General features: G+C 34.7%; 3 protein-coding genes and 1 pseudogene across 4 annotated transcripts; all 4 read left to right on the top strand.

Annotated features, from left to right (window-relative positions):
* The first annotated feature begins 178 nt into the window (after positions 1 to 178).
* Positions 179 to 2,743, top strand: LOC116004610 (cytochrome P450 CYP72A219-like). 2 transcript variants are annotated; one of them, XM_031244730.1, is made up of 5 exons: positions 179 to 484; positions 588 to 823; positions 953 to 1,194; positions 1,627 to 2,014; positions 2,112 to 2,743. In XM_031244730.1, the coding sequence occupies exons 1-5, from the start codon at positions 205 to 207 to the stop codon at positions 2,544 to 2,546; spliced, it is 1,581 nt and encodes a 526-aa protein (XP_031100590.1). In that variant the 5' UTR covers positions 179 to 204; the 3' UTR covers positions 2,547 to 2,743. The 2 variants fall into 2 exon arrangements, with proteins under 2 accessions (XP_031100590.1, XP_031100599.1); XM_031244739.1 differs by having other exon boundaries at positions 180 to 484; positions 606 to 823.
* A 1,543-nt stretch (positions 2,744 to 4,286) lies between these two features.
* On the top strand, positions 4,287 to 8,318 carry LOC116010138. The gene has a single exon (XM_031249408.1). The coding sequence runs from the start codon at positions 4,287 to 4,289 to the stop codon at positions 8,316 to 8,318; it is 4,032 nt and encodes a 1,343-aa protein (XP_031105268.1).
* Positions 8,319 to 11,380: 3,062 nt separating this feature from the next.
* LOC116004624 lies at positions 11,381 to 13,683 on the top strand (annotated as a pseudogene).
* A 2,381-nt stretch (positions 13,684 to 16,064) lies between these two features.
* LOC116010137 (cytochrome P450 CYP72A219-like) lies at positions 16,065 to 18,698 on the top strand (the record flags this gene model as incomplete). The annotated part of the gene is made up of 5 exons (XM_031249407.1): positions 16,065 to 16,452; positions 16,586 to 16,803; positions 16,922 to 17,163; positions 17,492 to 17,879; positions 18,051 to 18,698. Coding segments are annotated over 5 exons (1,671 nt in total), but the record flags the coding sequence as incomplete, so codon positions are not given.
* Between the last annotated feature and the right edge of the window lie 3,920 nt (positions 18,699 to 22,618).

Raw genomic sequence — 22,618 nt, 5'->3', positions numbered from 1 at the left:
ACACGTGTGTTGTAGAACCTTTGACTTTTATGGCAAAGATAACTTTCTCCCCACACAAAACAAGAAAAGTCCTTTTTTTTTTTGACATAAAAAACAAGAAAAGTCCTGATAAGGGAAACAAGAGAGAAACCTCTGCTTTATTGTCTTCTTTTCTACTCATCACCAATATATAGAGTTTGGAATTGGGCAATATGAGTAGAAATAATGAAGATGGTGAGCAGCTTTACCGTTGCAATATTTTGTTCAGTAGTTTTCTTGGCTTATTGGGCATGGAAAATCTTGAGCTGGTTATGGTTTGAGCCAAAAAAGTTGGAGAAGAGACTCAGACAACAGGGTTTCAATGGAAACTCGTACCGGCCGCCATTCGGGGACCTTAAAGAGACTGTCAAGTTGATGGAAGAAGCCAGTTCCAAGCCTATCAGTTTCACCAACGAAATTTTGCCTAGAATTTTGCCAGCCCTTGACAAAACTATCAAGAATTATGGTAAGAACGTTTTCCTCAGTTCCCCTCTCATGTATGTCTAGTTATCAAGAATTTTTATGGGGTTTGAGAATTTTGATTCATTTAAGGTAGTTTGTTCTCGGTGTTGTGGTTTTATTGGCAGGCAAGAATGCTTTTATGTGGATGGGGCCCCAACCAGAGGTCCTCATCATGGACCCTGAACTTATAAGGGAGATATTCTCCAAATACACTGTGTTTCAGAAGCCTCCAAGTAACCCATTGATTAAGCTGCTAGCCCAAGGACTGGCAACTTATGAGAAAGATAAATGGGTTAAGCACAGAAGACTTCTTAATCCAGCTTTTCACGCTGAAAAATTGAAGGTGATTACATACTCTATCAAACTCATGGTTAACTGTGCTAAACAGATAGTTATTTCATGCTGTATGGGTTCTTGAATTGGTAACTCTGGTACTGATAATATAGATTCTGTTTTTGTTGCACATATATAGAATATGGTACCAGCATTCTATTTCAGCTGTTCGGAGATGCTAAGCAAATGGGACAAACTCGTTGCGGCAGAAGGATCGGAGTTGGATGTTTGGCCTTATCTCAGAACACTCACAGCTGATGGGATTTCAAGAACAGCCTTTGGCAGTAACTATGATGAAGGAAGAAAGATATTTGAACTTCAACAGGAACAGGCAGTGCTTGCTGTTCAAGTAGCACGCTCCTTGTACATTCCAGGTTTGAGGTACAATGACACCATGCATCTATCCCAGAAATTTTCAACAATAGATTCTTGGATTTTTTTGAGTGATCAGAGAAACTCGCAGTCATTATTTGATGTTGTGCATTGCAATCTTGGCAAACGAATACAAGGAGCTAAACCAATTTAGGTTGCTCTCATAACTGACTAGCTCAAACCAATAAGGCTAATAGAAAGCTTCTGTTTGGATTCTTTTTTTTAGGAGTGACTAGGGAAACCACATGCATTATCCAAATATGTAAAATGGGTTTTGCTTATAGTTAATTGGGTTTGCTCAAACCAATAAGGCCTATTCCTGCTAAAAGTCAAACTTCTAAAACTTCTTATTATCAATTTAACGGGACAACCAACTTGATTGGGGTTGCCTCCAATAGATTCTTAAATCTTGATATTGTATTTCTTTCTCTGTATACATAGGTTTTTACCAACCAAAACGAACAGAAGGATGAAGCAAATCTTTAACGAAGTGAGATCATCAATACTAGGAATGATTGATAAAAGAATGAGGGCTATTGGGGCAGGGGAATCAAGAAATGATGACTTGTTGGGCATAATGCTGGAATCAAACCTCACTGAAATCCAACAGCATGGAAGTAAGAGCTATGGAATGAGTATCGACGAAATAATAGACGAGTGCAAGCTATTCTACTTTGCCGGGCAGGAGACAACCTCAACTTTACTGATCTGGACAATGATCTTACTAGGCAAGCATTTGGACTGGCAAGAACGAGCAAGAGAAGAGATTTTACAAGTCATTGGCACAACAGAGGAACCAGATTCCGACAAGTTAAACCAACTCAAAATTGTTAGTATTCTTTCTCATCTATCATAAAGTTTGTCAAATTTCAATATTCATCATCCATCAGAGCCATAACCTTATTAATTTATCTACATGCATGCAGGTAACTATGATCTTGAACGAGGTTTTGAGGTTGTATCCACCGGGGGTTCTATTAACTCGAGCCATTGAACAAGACGCCAAATTGGGAAACATAACCTTACCGGCCGGAATTCATATCCACATCCCACTCATTCTGCTGCAACAAGACGAAGAAATGTGGGGCGAAGATGCAAAGGAGTTCAACCCCGAGAGGTTCAGCGAAGGGATTAGCAAAGCAACGAAAGGGCAGTTCTCCTTCTTCCCGTTCGGGTGGGGACCTCGGATTTGCATCGGACAGAACTTCGCCATGTTAGAGGCCAAGATGGCATTCGCTATGATCCTACGCCGCTATGCTTTCGAGTTGTCCCCGTCTTATGCGCATGCTCCCCAAGCTGGAACTGCTCTCGTACCTCAGTATGGCGCTCAGTTAATTCTTAGAAAACTAGAGAACAATTAGATGGGCAAAAATGAATACTGCTTAGCTTCTTGAATCTTGAGTGCGTGTTTTAGCTCAGACTACTCTGCTTATTATCAGCTTGTGTATCATAGATCTGGTATTTACTATCATTATAGCTAAGGGTTTGTAGTGTGACGGCGTTTTCATTATCTCTCTCAATTATTTCACAATTATAAATCTCATCCCTCTTTTAATTCTTTTTTTTTTTTTTTAATATGATACTTTGCTTATTTATCCAGTTATGAGGTGTTTGGGACTTTTGGTGTTTGGGAAATGACTTAACACTCAAAATATAACTTGTTTGATCAACTTTAATTTGTTTGATTGATCAATTATTAAAATGAGTGTTGATAAATACTCTCTCCGTTCCATTTTGGTTGTCTTTAACGAGGCTTGATTTAAGTTATTTTAAATCTAATTTTTTATAATATTAAGTTTAGTATTAATATATAAAATTTATATATTTATTTTTTGAAGATATAAAATTTATATATTTATAAACTCCATTAAAATTATTATTAAACACAAAAAATTAAATTTAAAAATAATAAAAAATTACTAAAGAAAATAAGCAATGAAAAAAGAGTTGGTTTGACCAATGAATAGTAAATAGGACAGGTAAAATAAGAGAGATGGAGTAGTTTTTTTGGCAAGAGTTGCACTTGTTTGAGACGGTATCATGGACTTTAATTCGCAGCACAGGTAGAATATAAAATAATTGTTTGTTCCTTATAATATAAATCATAATACTTATTACAGAAAATTTAATATCAATTTGAGGTATATATTGTAATATTTATATGTGAAACTATAAATTTATTTAGGTAAAAAATAGTTGTAAACTATAAATATTGAATATTTATAATTGAAATTGTGATACTTACAAAGTGTAATTCTAATGTAACTATTGTAATATTAATATGTGAAGTGTCAAGAATCTTGTGATCTAATAACACTAAGTTGCTCTCCCATATGGGAGGTTGTGGATTTGAACCTCAATGGATGCGATATTGAGTCTACTGTAATATTTACAACATAAGGGGTGTGGTTAATGATAAATTATTGTATGGACCACGATTCAAAACAATATCATTTTGATGTTAAAAAGAAATTACTTATTTTTCGCACATGTTAAAATAATGAATATTATAAAATAAAATAACCACTTAGGCTTTGTTTGGCAGAGATTATTTAGAAGCTTATATCTTATTTTAAACTACTAATAAGTTATAAACTCTGTTTGGAGAAAGCTCAGATGCAATCAACCAACTCTGTTGCTCCGCCCCGCAAACGTTGGCGCCCTGTAACTGTGCAACCTCAACAGGATAAGCAAATTGAGCAACAGCATCAACCCTTACCAGAGAGAATATCGGACCATGAAAATCTCAGTATACCAGACCAAGTCCCTACACTTGGCCCTTTTTTATTAGATGATCATGCTGTTAGATCGGAAGATCATGCTGAAATCCAACCTGGTCACCTCTCTGAAGGAGACGAAGTGGAAAATGCCCAGAACTTTTCTCAATCCCTGCTAGAGTCTTGGAAGCAATCTAGTAAATTTTTCGCTTCAAAATTACATGCTTCAGCCACTGATGAAGCTGACTCCGTCAATGAGGATTTTGTTACAGTCACGCGAAAGAAACGAAGGCCAAGAAAGGATTACTCTCTCAATTCCCCATCTGTTTTAACCCGTCTTGCAGCTGGGAAGATCGCAAAAGTTTCTTTCTCTAACCGTTTTAAATGAATTTGCTCTTCTGGAATATCCGGGGCCTGCTTTCCTCTTGCCGCAGGCTCAAACGGTTAATCAGACATGAGAGCATTCACCTTTCTGCCATCTTTGAACCTTTTTTAACCAATGATAAATTGGACTCCTACATCAGAACTCTTAATCTCCATAAAGGTTTTGCTTCTTCGGTTAGCAAAATTTGGATTCTCTGGTCTTCTTCTTTTAATGTTGAGGTTTTAATTGACTGTGATCAATTTGTTTACTGTAAAGCTTCCTTCATTCCTTGGAATTTTGACTTTGAGTTTGTGGCAGTTTATGCAAAACACACCAGAACAGACAGGCAAATTCTCTGGTCACAACTTAATGCTATAATAGAGGAAAGCTCTTCACCACTGCTACTGGGCGGGGATTTTAATGTCATATCGAGCGTGGCAGAATACAAAGGAAATGCAACCCCTGAATTAAATAGCATCTCAGATTTCTCAACTTTCATTGCTGACAACTCTTTGCTTGATTTAGCAACCACAGGAGGCACTTTCACCTGGACTGGAACCCGAAATCGGGGAAGAATTTGGAAAAGGCTTGACAGGTTTCTTCTCTCTTCTTCATTTAGAGATTACTTTACTGATGTCAATATTATGCTTCTGAACAGAACTACCTCAGATCATGCGCCAATTTTGCTTTGTGGAAATAAAGCGAATCTTTTGGGTCCTAAACAGTTTAGATTTCAAAATATGTGGCTCAAGCATGCTAGCTTTGAACATTTTGTGAAAACAAACTGGTCAGTTCCTGCTATTGGAGGGGGTATGCGTGCTCTTGCATTTAAACTTAAAAGACTTAAACAGGCACTCCGAGTTTGGAATAGAGAGATTTTTGGCAATGTTTTTGATCAAGTAAGGAACCTGGATCAATCAGTATCAGATGCGGAAAAAAGGTTTGATGCTTCACCAACCCAAGAGAATCGAGAACTGCTAAGTTATGCTCAAGCCTCCCTTCTCCAAGCTCTAAAGCTCGAAGAGATCTACTGGAAACAAAAGGCTAGAGTTAAATGGCTGAGGGAAGGGGATGCCAATACCAGCTTTTTTCATTCTACGGTCAAAGATAGACACCGTCGACAACGCATAAGTGCAGTCAAAAACACATCCGGTAGTCTTCTTACTAATCAGGTTGACATCCAATCCGAAGCAGTTAACTTCTTCACCTCTTTATTTACAGCAGATGAAAGTGAAGATATGCATGTTATTCTTGACTGTCTGCCTACAATCTTAACCACGGAAGATAATATTACTCTCCTGGCCCCCTTGACTCGAGAAGAAGTTAAAAATGCGGTGTGGGCTTTAGACCCGGACAGTACAGCAGGTCCAGATGGTTTCTCAGGATCTTTTTTTAGGAGCTGCTGGGATATACTTCACAATGATGTGTACATAGCAGTTCTGGATTTCATGATTGGAGTTCCGGTGCCTTTTGCCTTCTCGAGTGCACAGATAGTCCTAATCCCCAAGAAGCTTAATCCAGAATCATTCGCGGATTATAGACCAATCTGTTTATGCACCTTTGTAAGCAAGATTTTTACAAAGGTCATTTCTACCCGTCTTAATAAGCTTCTCCCAAGGATAATTTCTAGAGAACAATCAGGCTTTGTCCAAGGAAGAAACACCCATGACAATGTTCTTCTTGCCCTTGAATTAATCCAATCTATCAACAAAAGATGTCGGGGATCTAACGTGGCAATTAAACTTGACATGTCAAAAGCTTTTGATCGAGTAGCTTGGCCTTTCCTACGAGCAGTCTTACAAAGGTTTGGATTCTCAACTTATTTCATAAATTTGATTATGAACTTTCTCAATGCAACTCGTCTGTCAGTGCTAGTTAACGGAGTTTCCTGTGGATTTTTCAAACCTTCAAGGGGTGTAAAACAAGGAGACCCACTATCTCCGCTTCTCTTTATTTTAGTCTCAGAAGCCCTATCACGCTCGTTGCTCCTTCATTATGGCTCGGGACTTATTTCCCCTTATGAAACTTCGTTTAGATGTCCAATCATCACTCACCTGGGCTTCGCAGACGACATTATAATTTTCACCAATGGAGGGGTGAATTCTTTGAGAAATCTAAGCAAGGTATTGAAAATCTATCAACAGGCCTCTGGGCAGAAGATCAACTCAGACAAAAGCTTTTTTATCACCTCAAAACACTGTAATCTGAACCGCATTACTGCCATGGAAGAGATACTAGATATGAAACGATCCTCACTGCCTTTCCGCTACCTAGGAGTGAATATTTTCCAAGGGAGAAACAAGATCATTTTTTATCAACATATTTTGGAGAATGTCAACAACAAACTCCAAGGTTGGCAGCGCAAACTCTTATCTCCGGGAGATCGCTTGGTACTAATAAAGCATGTCCTGACAACTATTCCTCTCTACACAATCGCAGCTGTCCAATTACCTCGCCAAGTTATCAAAGAACTGGAGCGAAAGTTTGCTAGATTCTTTTGGGGAACATATGAAGGCAAGCAAAAATTCCATTGGGCATCATGGGAAAAAATTTGCTTACCTACCGATGAAGGGGGACTGGGAATTCATAATCTGACATCGATACAACAAGCATGCTCAGCGAAGCTTTGGTTTAACTTTAAGAACAAAGATTCCTTATGGTCAGAGTTCATGAAAGCCCGCTACTCTACGAGCTCAGTCCGGAGAAATGGTTCGATAGTATGGCGCAGGATGTTTCAACTTGCGGACCTAGTGGATGAAAATAGCAGTGTAATTGACAATGAAACAATCTGGAAACCATCCACAAAAGGTGATTTTACACTATCAACGGCATATGATCTGATCAGACCGAGAAAGGGCTCAACATCAACGGCATATGATCTGATCAGACCGAGAAAGGGCTCAACACTTTCCTCAAAGTGTATCTGGGCACCAGGTTTATCCACTAAATGCTCAATCTTTATGTGGAAACTCCTCAGAAAATTCTTGTCATTTCCAGACTGTCTAGAGAGATTTGGAATCTGCCTACCTTCTATATGTCCTTTTTGCCTTAATGCAAGTGCATCACTAGAGCATTGTCTCTACTTTTGCCTTAATGCAAGTGCATCACTAGAGCATTGTCTCTACTCTTGTACTCACATCTATGGAGTTTGGGAGCATTGTCTCTACTCTTGTACTCACATCTATGGAGTTTGGAAAACATTTGCTGTGATGTTCGGAATCTCCCTGAATAATGCTCGATCAATAAGAGCCGCATGTCACACATGGTGGCTTTCAGCCCAACCAGGAACAGCTTCGGGTTTCTACTGCTCTATTTTTCCTTGTCTAATCCTTTGGGTGGTGTGGACCTTATACAATGCAGCACTTTATGAAGATTCACCTTTCACTTTGGTTGCTGCCATCTCGAAAATTAAAAGAGAGACAATGTTAATATCTCTGATTCATCCTATTCGCAGAAGTAGTTCATCAGATTACTTTCTAGTTCATGAAGGGATCGTTTCTTCTTTCTCTCCTAACCAGAGAATCAGAATTACTTGGATAAAATGGCAAAAACCGCCATCTGGCCGCTTAAAATTAAACACCGATGCTTTTTTTTCCTTTAATGGAGCGGCCGGGGGGGCATGTTTACAGAATTCGGAAGGCATTCTCATTGTAGGATTATCTTTCCCCTTGATAGCATCCTCAGCACTTGAAGCAGAAGCTCTGGCACTTGACTTTGCTTTATCCTGGTGTGAGCTAGCATCAATGATCCCGGCACATATTGAAGTTGACTCTATTGTTTTGGTGCGATTCGCAACATCTATCACCAACTTGTTACCATGGAGAATTCGTAGTGCAGTCAAACACATTCACTCAAGGATCACTTCTTGGTCGTCATCCATTATTCATGTCTATCGTGAGGGAAACAGGGTTGCGGATGCTTTAGCTTTAGAGGGGTTGCATCGCACATCTGCCACTTTATTTTCATCTTTTAACTCCCTCCCTGATAAAGTTAAATTGGCTTTGCTGTATGACTTTCGGGGCTTTGCTGCCTCCCGTTCTTTTCGTTATTAATATATTATCCTTTTACCAACAAAAAAAAAAAAACTCTGTTTGGTAATGTTCTCAAAATAAGCTAGTAGCTTAAAATAAGAATTTATTTTGAAAATCTACTTTAGTTAGCTTTTCAAAAATAAGCTAGTAGCTTTTTAACTTTTTGCCATCTTTATCATTATTATTCTAAATAAATGACATCATTTACCCCTCCAATTAAAATCCTTTTGGCATTTTCTCTATAATATATTTGGTTGTAATTTCAATTTGACATTTGTGTTTGAACATTAATTTTTTGTATGGACTAATCTTATAAATTATAAACATTTTATTTTACTTTATATATTTTCAAATATATGTCCTTACTTTATATTTTATTAAAATATATTGATTTCATTATTTTATATTTTAATATATAAACAAACCTATTTAAATTGTATAAAGATGTCAATTTTAGTCTTTTTACATTTATCAGCTTATCAAAAAACTAATTTTACCAAACACTTTTATACATAACAGCTCTTCAGATTTCAACTTCAAGCTTATATAGCTTTTCAGTTTTCAGTTATTTTTCAGCTTTCAACTACTTTTTTCAGCTAGGTTTGTCAAATATAGCCTTAGTTTAAAAAAACAAGAGCCTTTACCCACTCATCTGTTGGCCCATTTGAGTTAATATTTACGAGTATGACATATTGAGTAGTTAGAGTCATAAGGGTGGTTAGATTAATATGTGTTTAGTTAGCTCATTCTGTGTTCCTATCTGTATATAAATATCTCCTATAAAATCATATTGTAATTCACTGTATACATATTTATTCTTTTCATATTCACCCATCGAACACATTGAACATAATGCCTTCCTCAATAGTGATCGGTTTTTGAAGAGATTTGCAAGTGTGATTAGGAAAGAAAAAATGAGAATAGAAGAAAAGAAAAACAAAATAAAAATAATATATATGCACGTGAGGCGCAACTTATCTTTTTCACAGTGGGCCCCACACTACAGCCAAAATTCCCTCCCTTACAAGAGAAAAAATCACCAAAATTTCATCCCTCACATTTGTTAAAAACCTCAAATTTTATTGTTCTGAAATCTCATTAGCAACACAATCAGTTTCCAAGTTTTAAAAAGGACTGACACATAATGGAGGGTATGGAACATAATCAGTTTCCTAGTTCCAAAAGGGATGGACTCATGGTGGAGGGTATGGAACACATTACCTCTTGTAATAATGTTGAATGCTGCGAGCAAGTGACAAGTCAATCCGAGTGACTTGGATAAGGAAAATACTACGAACTTCTAAATTTTGCTCCCTACTTTTATTTTCTCATATAATAGTTTGATGTTGACATTTTCTTTAGGGTTCACAGGATGAAAATAATCAATTATATCTTGTTACGTCAATGAGTACGAGTGAGGGAGTAGAAAATAAAAATCCATGTAATAGAAGTCCTTGAACAGTTATCCTTATCTTGTAAAATCTTTATTTATTTGATCTTTATCTTGTAAATACCCACCATCACTCTTTGTAAAGTCGTACTCCCTACAGCTCCATTTTATTATTATTATTAGAGTCATTTTCATTTTTGGTCCAATAAGGCATTGCCAATTTTAGTCCACTTCATTAATTTTTGTCACATTACGGCCAGTCTTATTTAGTCTTTGCTACTTTTAGTCCACCGTTAAAATTTTAGTCAAATGAACATCCAAAACTGGGGTATTTTTTTTTATCTTTTCATGCTTTGGTCATCTCCTTGACCCTTTGCAGTGGTTTTCCTTACACATTTTCATCCAATGAAGAGGTCCGACGAAAGCCATGTGAGCCACGTTACAAAGCCATTACTTTAGCGGGACCTCTTTATTGGATGAAAATGTGTAAGGAAAACCACTGCAAAGGGTAAAGGAGATAATCAAAGCATAAAAAGATCAAAATACCCCTGTTTTAGACGGTCATTTGACGAAAATTTTAACGATGGACTAAAAGTGGCAATAACTAAATAAGACTGGCCGTAATGTGGCAAAAATTACTGAAATGGACTAAAATTGGCAATGCCAAAATAACAGTAGGACCAAAAATGGAAATGACTCTTATTATTATTATTTTTTGAAAGCATTATTATTATTATTATTATTCACAACACTTACAAGTATGAGTGTATGACATACGAAATACTTACATCCATCTCATTTTATTTGTCTTACTTTCTTTTTTTAGTTTGTCCCAAAACAGTGTCATCTCTTCAAAATTAAACATAGTTATCATTCTACATTTCTCAATTTATCTTTACTTTTTCAAAATTTCAGTCAATTAATGAAGTAAGTACAACTGTACTTTGTACAAATGACACTTAATTTTGAGGAGCGAAATTAAAAATACTACCTCAAAAATTCATTCCTACATTTGTTAAAAATCTTTCATTGATTTTTTAAAAAATTGTAATTTTCGTCCCTAAGTTATGGGATAATTGTAAAATTCATACTTGTTGGTCATTCTCATTTTTCGTCCTTAAGTTATATACTAAAATTACAAGTTTTGTCCCTAATGTTTTATTCGTACAATTACGAAAAGTGTAACGTCAATGATAACTAGAGACGAAAAGTGAATATGACTAACACTTAAGAATAAATTATACAATTACCTTATAACTTAGGACAAAAAGTGTAATTTTCCCTTATTTTTTTAATCGGAAAAACCCCATAAAATTCACAACGGTGGATGCTCGGTCAAATCCAAGCTACCGGACATATCAAAATATAATTGGCTGATATCTACTGCACTCGTTAAAACAGTGCAAACACGTGTGTTAGCTTTCTCCCCACACAAAGCAAGAATATATAGTAGATCCTTTGATTTTACTGCCAAATTTACCTTTCTCCCCACACAAAGCAAGAAAAGTCGGATAAGGCCATAAGGGAAAAAAGAGAGGAACTTCTACTTTATTTCATCAACTGCACTATATATAGAGTGGGTCACTTCTTTTTTAATCATCAACTGTACTATATATAGAGTTGGATTTTTTATTCATCAAACTATACTATATATAGAGTTGGGATTTGGGCAATTTTAGTAGAAATACTGAATATGATGAGCAGCTTTAGCATTGCAATATTTTGTTCAGCAGTTTTCTTGGCTTATTGGGCCTGGAAAATCTTGAGCTGGTTATGGTTTGAGCCTAAGAAGTTGGAGAAGAGACTCAGACAAGAGGGTTTCAATGGAAACTCTTACCGCCCGCCGTTCGGGGACCACAAAGAGACTGTCAAGTTGATTGAAAAAGCCAATTCCAAGCCTATCAGTTTCACCAATGAAATATTTCCAAGAGTTTTGCCATCCCTTCACAAAACTATCAAGAATTATGGTAAGAACTGACGTTTTCAATTCCTCCCCTCTCATGTAGTATGTCTAGTTATCAAGAATTTTGATTAATTTAAGGTAGTTGTGGTTTTATTGGCAGGCAAGAATGCTTTTATTTGGAAGGGGCCACAACCAGAGGTCGTCATCATGGACCCTGAACTTATAAGGGAGATATTCTCCAAATATACTGTGTTTCAGAAGACTCCAGTTAACCCACTGATTAAACTGCTAGCCTATGGAGTGGTAGCATTTGAGAAAGATAAATGGGTTAAGCACAGAAGACTTCTTAATCCAGCTTTTCAATCAGAAAAACTGAAGGTGATTTCTTATTCTATCAAATTCATTGTTAACTGTGTTAAACAGATCGTTATTTAATGCTGTATGTGTTCTTGAATTAGTAGCTCTGGTACTGATAATAAAGATTATGTTTTTGCTGCACATATATATATAGAATATGGTACCAGCATTCTATTTGAGCTGTTCGGAGATGCTAAGCAAATGGGAAAAACTTGTGGGCCCAGAATGGATCAGAGTTGGATGTTTGGCCTTATCTCGGAACACTAACAGCTGATGGGATTTCAAGAACAGCCTTTGGCAGTAACTATGAAGAAGGAAAAAAGATATTTGAACTTCAAGAAGAACAAGGAGTGCTTGCTATTCAAGTACAACGCTCCTTGAACATTCCAGGTTTAAGGTAATCGCACCATCAATCATATCCTGCAATTTTCAACAATAGATTCCTGATTTCAAGGATTTTTTTAATTTGTTTTGAGTAATTAGAAAAACCCTAATCAGCACAGAATAACAAGGAGATATAGCTGACTAATTCAAATAAAGAAGGCTAAGAGGCCGCTCTTAGTAAGAGTAGAGTGTACTTGTAGCATTCTGGTTACCATAATCAACAATCCAATCAACTTGGCTGAGATTATCCCCATAGACTTAAGAATTCTTGAATCTTGATTTTGTATTTCTTTCTCTGTATATATAGGTTTCTGCCAACCAAAAGGAACAGGAGGATGAAGCAAATCTTTAACGAAGTGAGATCATTAGTACTAGGAATGATTGATAAAAGAATGAGGGCAATTGAGACAGGAGAATCAAGAAATGATGACTTGTTGGGCATAATGCTGGAATCAAACCTCACTGAAATCCAACAGCATGGAAGTAAGAGCTACGGAATGAGTATCGACGAAATAATAGACGAGTGCAAGCTATTCTACTTTGCGGGGCAGGAGACAACCTCAACTTTACTGATCTGGACAATGATCTTACTAGGTAAGCATTTGGACTGGCAAGAACGAGCTAGAGAAGAGGTTTTACAAGTCATTGGCACAACTGAGGAACCAGATTCCGACAAGCTAAACCAACTCAAAATTGTTAGTATATATTCTTTCTCATCTCATCTTCTTAACGTTTATCAATTTTCAACTTTCAGAGCCATATATAAACTTGTGAATTTGTGCACATGCATTCAGGTAACTATGATCTTGAACGAGGTTTTGAGGTTGTATACACCGGGGGTTCTATTAACTCGAGCCATTGAACAAGACGCCAAATTGGGAAACATAACCTTACCGGCCGGAATTCATATCCACATCCCACTCATTCTACTGCATCAAGACGAAGAAATGTGGGGCGAAGATGCGAAGGAGTTCAACCCCGAGAGGTTCAGCGAAGGGATCAGCAAAGCAACGAAAGGGCAGTTCTCCTTCTTCCCGTTCGGGTGGGGACCTCGGATTTGCATCGGACAGAACTTCGCCATGTTAGAGGCCAAGATGGCATTCGCTATGATCCTACGCCGCTATGCTTTCGAGTTGTCCCCGTCTTATGCGCATGCTCCTCAAGTTGGAATGGCTCTCGTACCTCAGTATGGCGCTCAGTTAATTCTTAAAAAACTAGAGAACGATTAGTTGGAGAAAAATGAATACTGCTTAGTTTATTTGGAAAATCATCCCTCTCTTTTAATCTTTTTTATCCAGTTATGAAGTGTTTGGAAAATAATTTATCAGTCAACATATAGTTTATTTGACCAACTTTAACATACTCAGTATTTGATTTGTCAAATATTTAATACGAGTGTTGATAAATAACTTTTTGACAAGAGTTACACTTGTGTGAGACGGTATTATGGACTTTAATTTGCGACACAGGTAGAATATAGAATAATTGTTTGTTTCTTATGATATAAATCATAATACGTATTACAGAAAATTTAATACCAATTTGAAATAAATAAATTGTTACTTATATAATAGGTATATATATATATATATATAGATTTTGGTTCAAATGCGGTCGTGCTCTCTCTCGTGCGGCCGTGCGGTCACACACCACTCAATGTTACGAAATACACCACTCAATGTTACGAAACACACCACAGTGAAACACAATGAAACACATCATAATGTTAAGAAACACACCACAGTGCATATTTGTGTGGTGTGTTTCTTAACATTGAGTGGTGTATTTCTTAACATTGAGTGGTGTGAACCGCACGGCCGCACGGGAGAGCACAGCCACACCTGAACATGACCCTATATATATATATATATATATTGTAGTATTTATATGTGATTGTAAATTTATTTAGGGTAAAAATAATTGTAAACTATAAATATTGAATATTTATAATTGAAATTGTGATACTTACAAAATGTAATTCTAATGTAAATATTGTAATATTAATATGTGAAGTGCTAAGGATCTTATGGTCTAGTGACACCAAGTTGCTCTCTCATATGGAAGGTTGTGGGTTTGAGTTTCAATATTGTAACAGAGTCAAAGTACTAGTTTTACTTTTGAAAAAAAAAATATTATAATACTTATAACTGAAATTGTAATATTTACAACATAACAGGTGTGATTAAAGACAAATTATGTATAGACCACGATCCAAAACGATATCATTTTAATATTAAAAAAATTACTTAATTTTTGCACGTATTAAAATAATAAACATTATAAAATAAAATAACCACCTAGTTTAAAAAACAAGAGCCTTTACCCACTGAGCTATAGGCCAATTTGAGTTAATATTTACAGGTAGGACACATTGAACATAAATGGTCATTGTCAACACAATCAGTTTCCAAGTTTAAAAAAGAACTGACTCATAATGGAGAGTATGGAGCACAATCAGTTTCCAAGTTTAAAAAAGGATTGACTCATGTGAAGGGGTATGGAACACATTACCTCTTGTAAATTGTAATAATGTTGAATGCTGTGAGGAAGTGATAAGTCAAAGGATAACTATCCTTATCTTGTAAAATCTTTATTTATTTAATCTTTATCTTGTAAATACCCGTCTCTTTGTAAAATCGTACTCCCTAAGAAGGAATATATACAAAATTCATCTCTTCCTCTAGCTCCATTATTAATTTTGTTGCATTAAAGTTCATGCAAAAAAAAAATGTGACAAGCAATTAGGGCCGGGGAGAGTAATATTTTAACAAAATTTGATTACATTTAGAACAACCATGTTAGCTCAAGCTTTATCCCCCTTTTTTAAGTAACATTCAAGAGAGAGAGGATGCCAAGAAAAAATGGAGAAAAAGAAAAAAAAAAACGCTGACATCAAATTGAAAAAGTTATTGAAACGCGCACACACCTACTGGGCGCACTCCCTGCCCTTTATGCCCAGCATCTCAGTTTTGCATTGCCTTTTTTTTTGCTTACATGATGGGCCCCACAAAAAAAAAAAAAAACATTAACTTGGAAAACATACTATCTTAAAAATCCATCCCCACATTTGTTAAAACCCTTTCTTTGATTTTTGAAAAAATTACACTTTTTGTCCATAAGTTATAGCATAATTGTAGAATTTGTCACTGAGTATTGGTCATGCTCACCTTTGGTCCCTAAGTTATTATTGGCGTTATATTTTTCGTCCTTTCGTGCTTACTTTTCGTCTCTAAGTTAAACTAAAATTGCAAATTCTGTTTCTAATATTTTATTAGTAAAGGGACGAAAAGTGCAAACTCAATGATAAATTGAAGACGAAAAGTGAGTATGATTAATACTTAGAGAAGAATTCAACAATTACCCTATAACTTAGAATGAAAAGTGTAATTTTGCCTTGATTTTTTTAATTTGCAAAAATCCCATAACATTCACAAGTGTGGATGCTCAGCCAAATCCATCCAAGCTACCTGACATGTCAAAATATAATTGGCTGATATCTACTGCTCGTTAAAACAATGCAAACACGTGTTAGCTTTCTCCCCACACAAAGCAAGAATATAGTCATAGATCCTTTGACTCCTTTGACTTTACTGCCAAAGTTAGCTTTATCCCCACACAAAGAAAGAAAAGTCGGATAAGGCGAAAGGGAAACAAGAGAGAAACTTCTACTTTATTTCATCAACTGTATATATATAGAGTTGGGTCACTTCGGCTTTATTGTATTCCTTTTTAATCATCAACTGTACTATATATAGAGTTGGGTCACTACTACTTTATTGTCTTCTTTTTTATTCATCAAACTATACATAGAGTTGGGATTTGGGCAATTTTAGTAGAAATACTGAATATGATGAGCAGCTTTAGCATTGCAATACTTTGTTCAGCACTTTTCTTGGCTTATTTGGCCTGGAAAACCTTGAGCTGGTTATGGTTTGAGCCAAAGAAGTTGGAGAAGAGACTCAGACAAGAGGGTTTCAATGGAAACTCGTACCGGCCGCCATTCGGGGACTACAAAGAGACTCTCAAGTTGATTGAAGAAGCCAATTCCAAGCCTATCAGTTTCACCAATGAAATATTTCCTAGAGTTTTGCCATCCCTTCACAAAACTATCAAGAATTATGGTAAGAACTAACGTTTTCAATTCCTCCTCTCTCATGTATATCTAGTTATCAAGAATTTCTGTGGGGTTAGTTTGAGAATTTTGATTAATTTAAGGTTGTTTCTTATTGGTGTATGTTGTGTTTTTATTGGCAGGCAAGAATGCTTTTATCTGGAAGGGGCCAGAACCAGAGGTCTTCATCATGGACCCTGAACTTATAAGGGAGATATTCTCCAAACACACTGTGTTTCAGAAGACTCCAAGTAACCCACTGACTAAACTGCTAGCCTATGGAGTGGTATCATTTGAGAAAGATAAATGGGCTAAGCACAGAAGACTTCTTAATCCAGCTTTTCACGCAGAAAAACTGAAGGTAGTGATTTCTTATTCTATCAAATTCATGGTTTACTGTGCTAAACAGATAGATATTTAATGGTCTGTTCTTGAATGGTACTGATAATACAGATTATGTTTTTGTTGCACATATATAGAATATGGTACCAGCATTCTATTTGAGCTGTTCGGAGATGCTAAGCAAATGGGAAAAACTTGTGGGCGCAGAAGGATCGGAGTTGGATGTTTGGCCTTATCTCAGAACACTCACAGCTGATGGGATTTCAAGAGCAGCCTTTGGCAGTAACTATGATGAAGGAAAAAAGATATTTGAACTTCAAGAAGAACAAGGAGTGCTTACTATTCAAGTAGTACGCTCCTTGAACATTCCAGGTTTAAGGTAATCACACCATCAATCATATCCTGCAATTTTCAACAATAGATTCTTGATTTCTTGGATTTTTAACTTTTTTTTAAGTAATCAGAACAACCCTTAACCACTATTCAAGGGTAATCATTACGTTGTGACCCTAATCAGCAGAGAATGACAAGGAGATATAACTAAGTGGCTCAAATAAAGAAGGCCAATAGGCTACTCCTAGTGAGAGTCGAACGTATTTGTACCATTCTAGTTACCTAGTCAACAATCTAATCAACTTGACTGGTTGTCCCAATAGACTCATGGATTCTTGAATCTTGATTTTGTATTCCTTTCTCTGTATATATAGCTTTCTGCCAACCAAAAGGAACAGGAGGATGAAGCACATCTTTAACGAAGTGAGATCATTAGTACTAGGAATGATTGATAAAAGAATGAGGGCAATTGAGGCAGGGGGATCAAGAAATGATGACTTGTTGGGCATAATGCTGGAATCAAACCTCACTGAAATCCAACAGCATAGAAGTAAGAGCTACGGAATGAGTATAGACGAAATAGTTGAGGAGTGCAAGCTATTCTACTTAGCCGGGCTTGAGACAACCTCAACTTTACTGCTCTGGACCATGATCTTACTAGGTAAGCATTTGGACTGGCAAGAACGAGCTAGACAAGAGGTTTTACAAGTCATTGGCACAACTGAGGAACCAGATTCCGACAAGCTAAACCAACTCAAAATTGTTAGTATTCTTTCTCATCTCATCTTCTGAACTTTCAGCATCTATCATATTATAGCCATATCAGATATCTGTTCAGTAGCTATGGACAGATACTACGTTCTAACAGAGTCAATAGTACTTAAAAAAACAAAATCATATCAGAGCCATATATAAACTTGCCAATTTGTCTAGGTAACTATGATCCTGAACGAGGTTTTGAGGTTGTATCCACCGGGAGTTCTATTCACTCGAGCTATTGAACAAGACGCCGAACTGGGAAACATAACCTTACCGGCCGGAATTCATATCCACATCCCAGTCATTGTACTGCATCATGATGAAGAAATGTGGGGCGAAGATGCAAAGGAGTTCAAGCCAGAGAGGTTCAGCGAAGGGATTAGCAAAGCAACGAAAGGGAAGTTATGCTTCTTCCCATTCGGGTGGGGACCTCGGATTTGCATCGGACTGAACTTCGCCATGTTAGAGGCCAAGATGACATTGGCTATGATCCTACGGGGCTATGCTTTCGAGTTGTCCCCGTCTTATGCGCATGCTCCTCAAGCTGGAATGGCTCTCATACCTCAGTATGGCGCTCAGTTAATTCTGAGAAAACTAGAGAACAATTAGATTAAGGTTTGTATGAATACTAAATAAAGTTGCTTTTGAAAATACTGCTTAAGCTTAGCTTAGCTTCTTGAATCTTGAGTGCGTGTTTTATCTCAGAGTACTTGTACTATGCTTACCAGCTTATGTATTATACATCTGGGACTATCATTATCTTTAATATATTTAAATAATTGTATTTCTTGTGTTCTAATTATGTAATTAAATAAATATCAATTGATGTTAGCATTCTTACTATGCATGAAGATTCAAGTAATTTAATCCTTGTTTCTTTCTAAACTTGGTCAAAAGTTAGTTCAACTCAATAACTTAAATTTCGAATAGCCACTATGAATTTTCCTCCTCATTAAAAAAAAAAAAAAAAAAAAAACAAGATTAGAATTTTTATATTAGTGAACCGTAATTTGAATCAAATGATTCACAGTTCAAATCGTTAAATGCAATAATCCTTTTTGTCTATGGTAACCTATTATTAATTTATTACATTTCTCTACTCTTCCGCGCACACTCATAGTATTCAATTTTTAATTCACATTCATAGTGTGTAAACCCATGAACCAAACACACCCTTAATTTGCAACTTTTAATAATGAAAGGCGAACAACCAATGGTGTGAGGCAAATATTAAAAGAAATTAACATAATTAGTAATCAAATATTAAAAATTCAATCAAATAATGCTATAGGTGAATATATATGGGAAAGTTGTATAAACTCAAACAATGACCGGCTGAAGCAACGGAACAACCGAACAAGAATTAATAAAAGAGTACACATAGGAGTCTTTATTTAAAAAAAAAAAAGTAAAATAATTATATAATATCATATATAACGTAAATACACCGTATGTGTACAGTATTGTGAAATTTGAAAAGATAGGGAAAAATTAATTTTTAATTAAAAAGGGCAAGTACATTGTAATTTTTTCATTTTTGGCTTGTCCCCAAAAATTTTCTTATTTCGTTCACACTTTCCAACAAAAATTGCATTTATTGCATGTCTACATGCGTTACTTTTGACTTTTACACTGACAAAGTAAAAATTCACCTTAATTTAAGCATTTCCAGCATAACGTCTAATATGTATATAGTATTTGTCCACACTTTTCAAAAAATTTCTGCATTGAGAATCCACCTCGATATTAAATTTACATAATATTGTATGTAATATTAAAATTCTAATTAGGTAGAATAAATTATCACACCTATTTAAATCCTATATTTGAGCCTAAATTTAATAAAGAAGTTCATTATTCTCTTAATATTTTCTCAATAAAATTAGAACAACAATGACAGGCTGAAGCAACGGAACAACCGAACAAGAATTAATAAAAGGGTACCAATAGGAGCCTTTATTAAAAAAAAAAAGTAAAATAATTATATAATATGAAATATAACGTAAATATCCCGTATGTGTACAATATTGTGTAATTTGAAAAGATAGGGAAAAATTAACTTTTAATTAAAAACAGCGAGTACATTGTAGTTTTTTCTTTTTTTGGCTTGTCCCCAAAATCTTCCCTATTTTGTTCACACTTTCTAAAAAAAATTTCTGCATTTNTTGAATCAAATGATTCACAGTTCAAATCGTTAAATGCAATAATCCTTTTTGTCTATGGTAACCTATTATTAATTTATTACATTTCTCTACTCTTCCGCGCACACTCATAGTATTCAATTTTTAATTCACATTCATAGTGTGTAAACCCATGAACCAAACACACCCTTAATTTGCAACTTTTAATAATGAAAGGCGAACAACCAATGGTGTGAGGCAAATATTAAAAGAAATTAACATAATTAGTAATCAAATATTAAAAATTCAATCAAATAATGCTATAGGTGAATATATATGGGAAAGTTGTATAAACTCAAACAATGACCGGCTGAAGCAACGGAACAACCGAACAAGAATTAATAAAAGAGTACACATAGGAGTCTTTATTTAAAAAAAAAAAAGTAAAATAATTATATAATATCATATATAACGTAAATACACCGTATGTGTACAGTATTGTGAAATTTGAAAAGATAGGGAAAAATTAATTTTTAATTAAAAAGGGCAAGTACATTGTAATTTTTTCATTTTTGGCTTGTCCCCAAAAATTTTCTTATTTCGTTCACACTTTCCAACAAAAATTGCATTTATTGCATGTCTACATGCGTTACTTTTGACTTTTACACTGACAAAGTAAAAATTCACCTTAATTTAAGCATTTCCAGCATAACGTCTAATATGTATATAGTATTTGTCCACACTTTTCAAAAAATTTCTGCATTGAGAATCCACCTCGATATTAAATTTACATAATATTGTATGTAATATTAAAATTCTAATTAGGTAGAATAAATTATCACACCTATTTAAATCCTATATTTGAGCCTAAATTTAATAAAGAAGTTCATTATTCTCTTAATATTTTCTCAATAAAATTAGAACAACAATGACAGGCTGAAGCAACGGAACAACCGAACAAGAATTAATAAAAGGGTACCAATAGGAGCCTTTATTAAAAAAAAAAAGTAAAATAATTATATAATATGAAATATAACGTAAATATCCCGTATGTGTACAATATTGTGTAATTTGAAAAGATAGGGAAAAATTAACTTTTAATTAAAAACAGCGAGTACATTGTAGTTTTTTCTTTTTTTGGCTTGTCCCCAAAATCTTCCCTATTTTGTTCACACTTTCTAAAAAAAATTTCTGCATTTATTGCATGTCTATATGCGTTACTTTTGACTTTTACACCAACAAAGTAAAAATTCACCTTAATTTAAGCATTTACAGCATAACGTGTAATATGTATATAATATTTGTCCACACTTTTCAAAATATTTATGCATTGAGAATCCACCCTTATATTAAATTTACATAATATTCTATGTAATATTAAAATTCTAATTAGTTAGAATAAATTATGACACCTATTTAAATCCTATATTTGAGCCAAAATTTAATAAAGAAGTTCATTATTCTCTTAATATTTTCTCAATAAAATTAGAACGACAATGAACGGCTGAAGCAACGGAACAACCGAATAAGAATTAATAAAAGAGTACAAATAGGAGTCTTTATTTAAAAAAAAAAGTAAAATAATTATACAATATCAAATATAACGTAAATATACCGTATGTGTACAGTATTGTGTAATTTGAAAAGATAGGGAAAAATTAATTTCTAATTAAAAAGGGCAAGTATATTGTAGTTTTTTCTTTTTTGGCTTGTCCCCAAAAATTTTCCTATTTCGTTCACACTTTCCAGAAAAAATTTGCATTTATTGCATGTCTACATGTGTTACTTTTGACTTTTCCACCGACAAAGTGAAAATTCACCTTAATTTAAACATTTACAGCATAACATGTAATATGTATATAGTATTTATCCACACTTTTCAAAAAAAATGGCATTGAGAATCCACCCCTATATTAAATTTACATAATATTCTATGTAATATTAAAATTCTAATTAGTTAGAATAAATTATGACACATATTTAAATCCTATATTTGAGTCGAAATTTAATAAAGAAGTTCATTATTCTCTTAATATTTTCTCAATAAAATTAGAACGACAATGACCGGCTGAAGCAACGGAACAACCGAACAAGAATTAATAAAAGGGTACAAATAGGAGTCTTTATTAATAAAAAAAAATTATATAATATCAAATATAACGTAAATATCCCGTATGTGTATAGTATTGTTTAATTTGAAAAGATATGGAAAAATTAACTTTTAGTTAAAAACGGCGAGTACATTGTAGTTTTTTCTTTTTTTGGCTTGTCCCCAAAATCTTCCCTATTTTGTTCACACTTTCTAAAAAAAAATTCTGCATTTATTGCATGTCTATATGCGTTACTTTTGACTTTTACACCAACAAAGTAAAAATTCACCTTAATTTAAGCATTTACAGCATAACGTGTAATATGTATATAATATTTGTCCACACTTTTCAAAATATTTCTGCATTGAGAATCCACCCCTATATTAAATTTACATAATATTCTATGTAATATTAAAATTCTAATTAGTTAGAATAAATTATGACACCTATTTAAATCCTATATTTGAGCCAAAATTTAATAAAGAAGTTCATTATTCTCTTTATATTTTCTCAATAAAATTAGAACGACAAT

The sequence above is a fragment of the Ipomoea triloba genome, chromosome 2 (genome assembly GCF_003576645.1).
Source record: "Ipomoea triloba cultivar NCNSP0323 chromosome 2, ASM357664v1".
In the NCBI taxonomy this organism is placed as follows: Eukaryota; Viridiplantae; Streptophyta; class Magnoliopsida; order Solanales; family Convolvulaceae; genus Ipomoea; species Ipomoea triloba.
The sequence above is the reverse complement of the archived record's forward strand: the minus strand, read 5'-3'. Positions and strand labels throughout refer to the sequence as shown.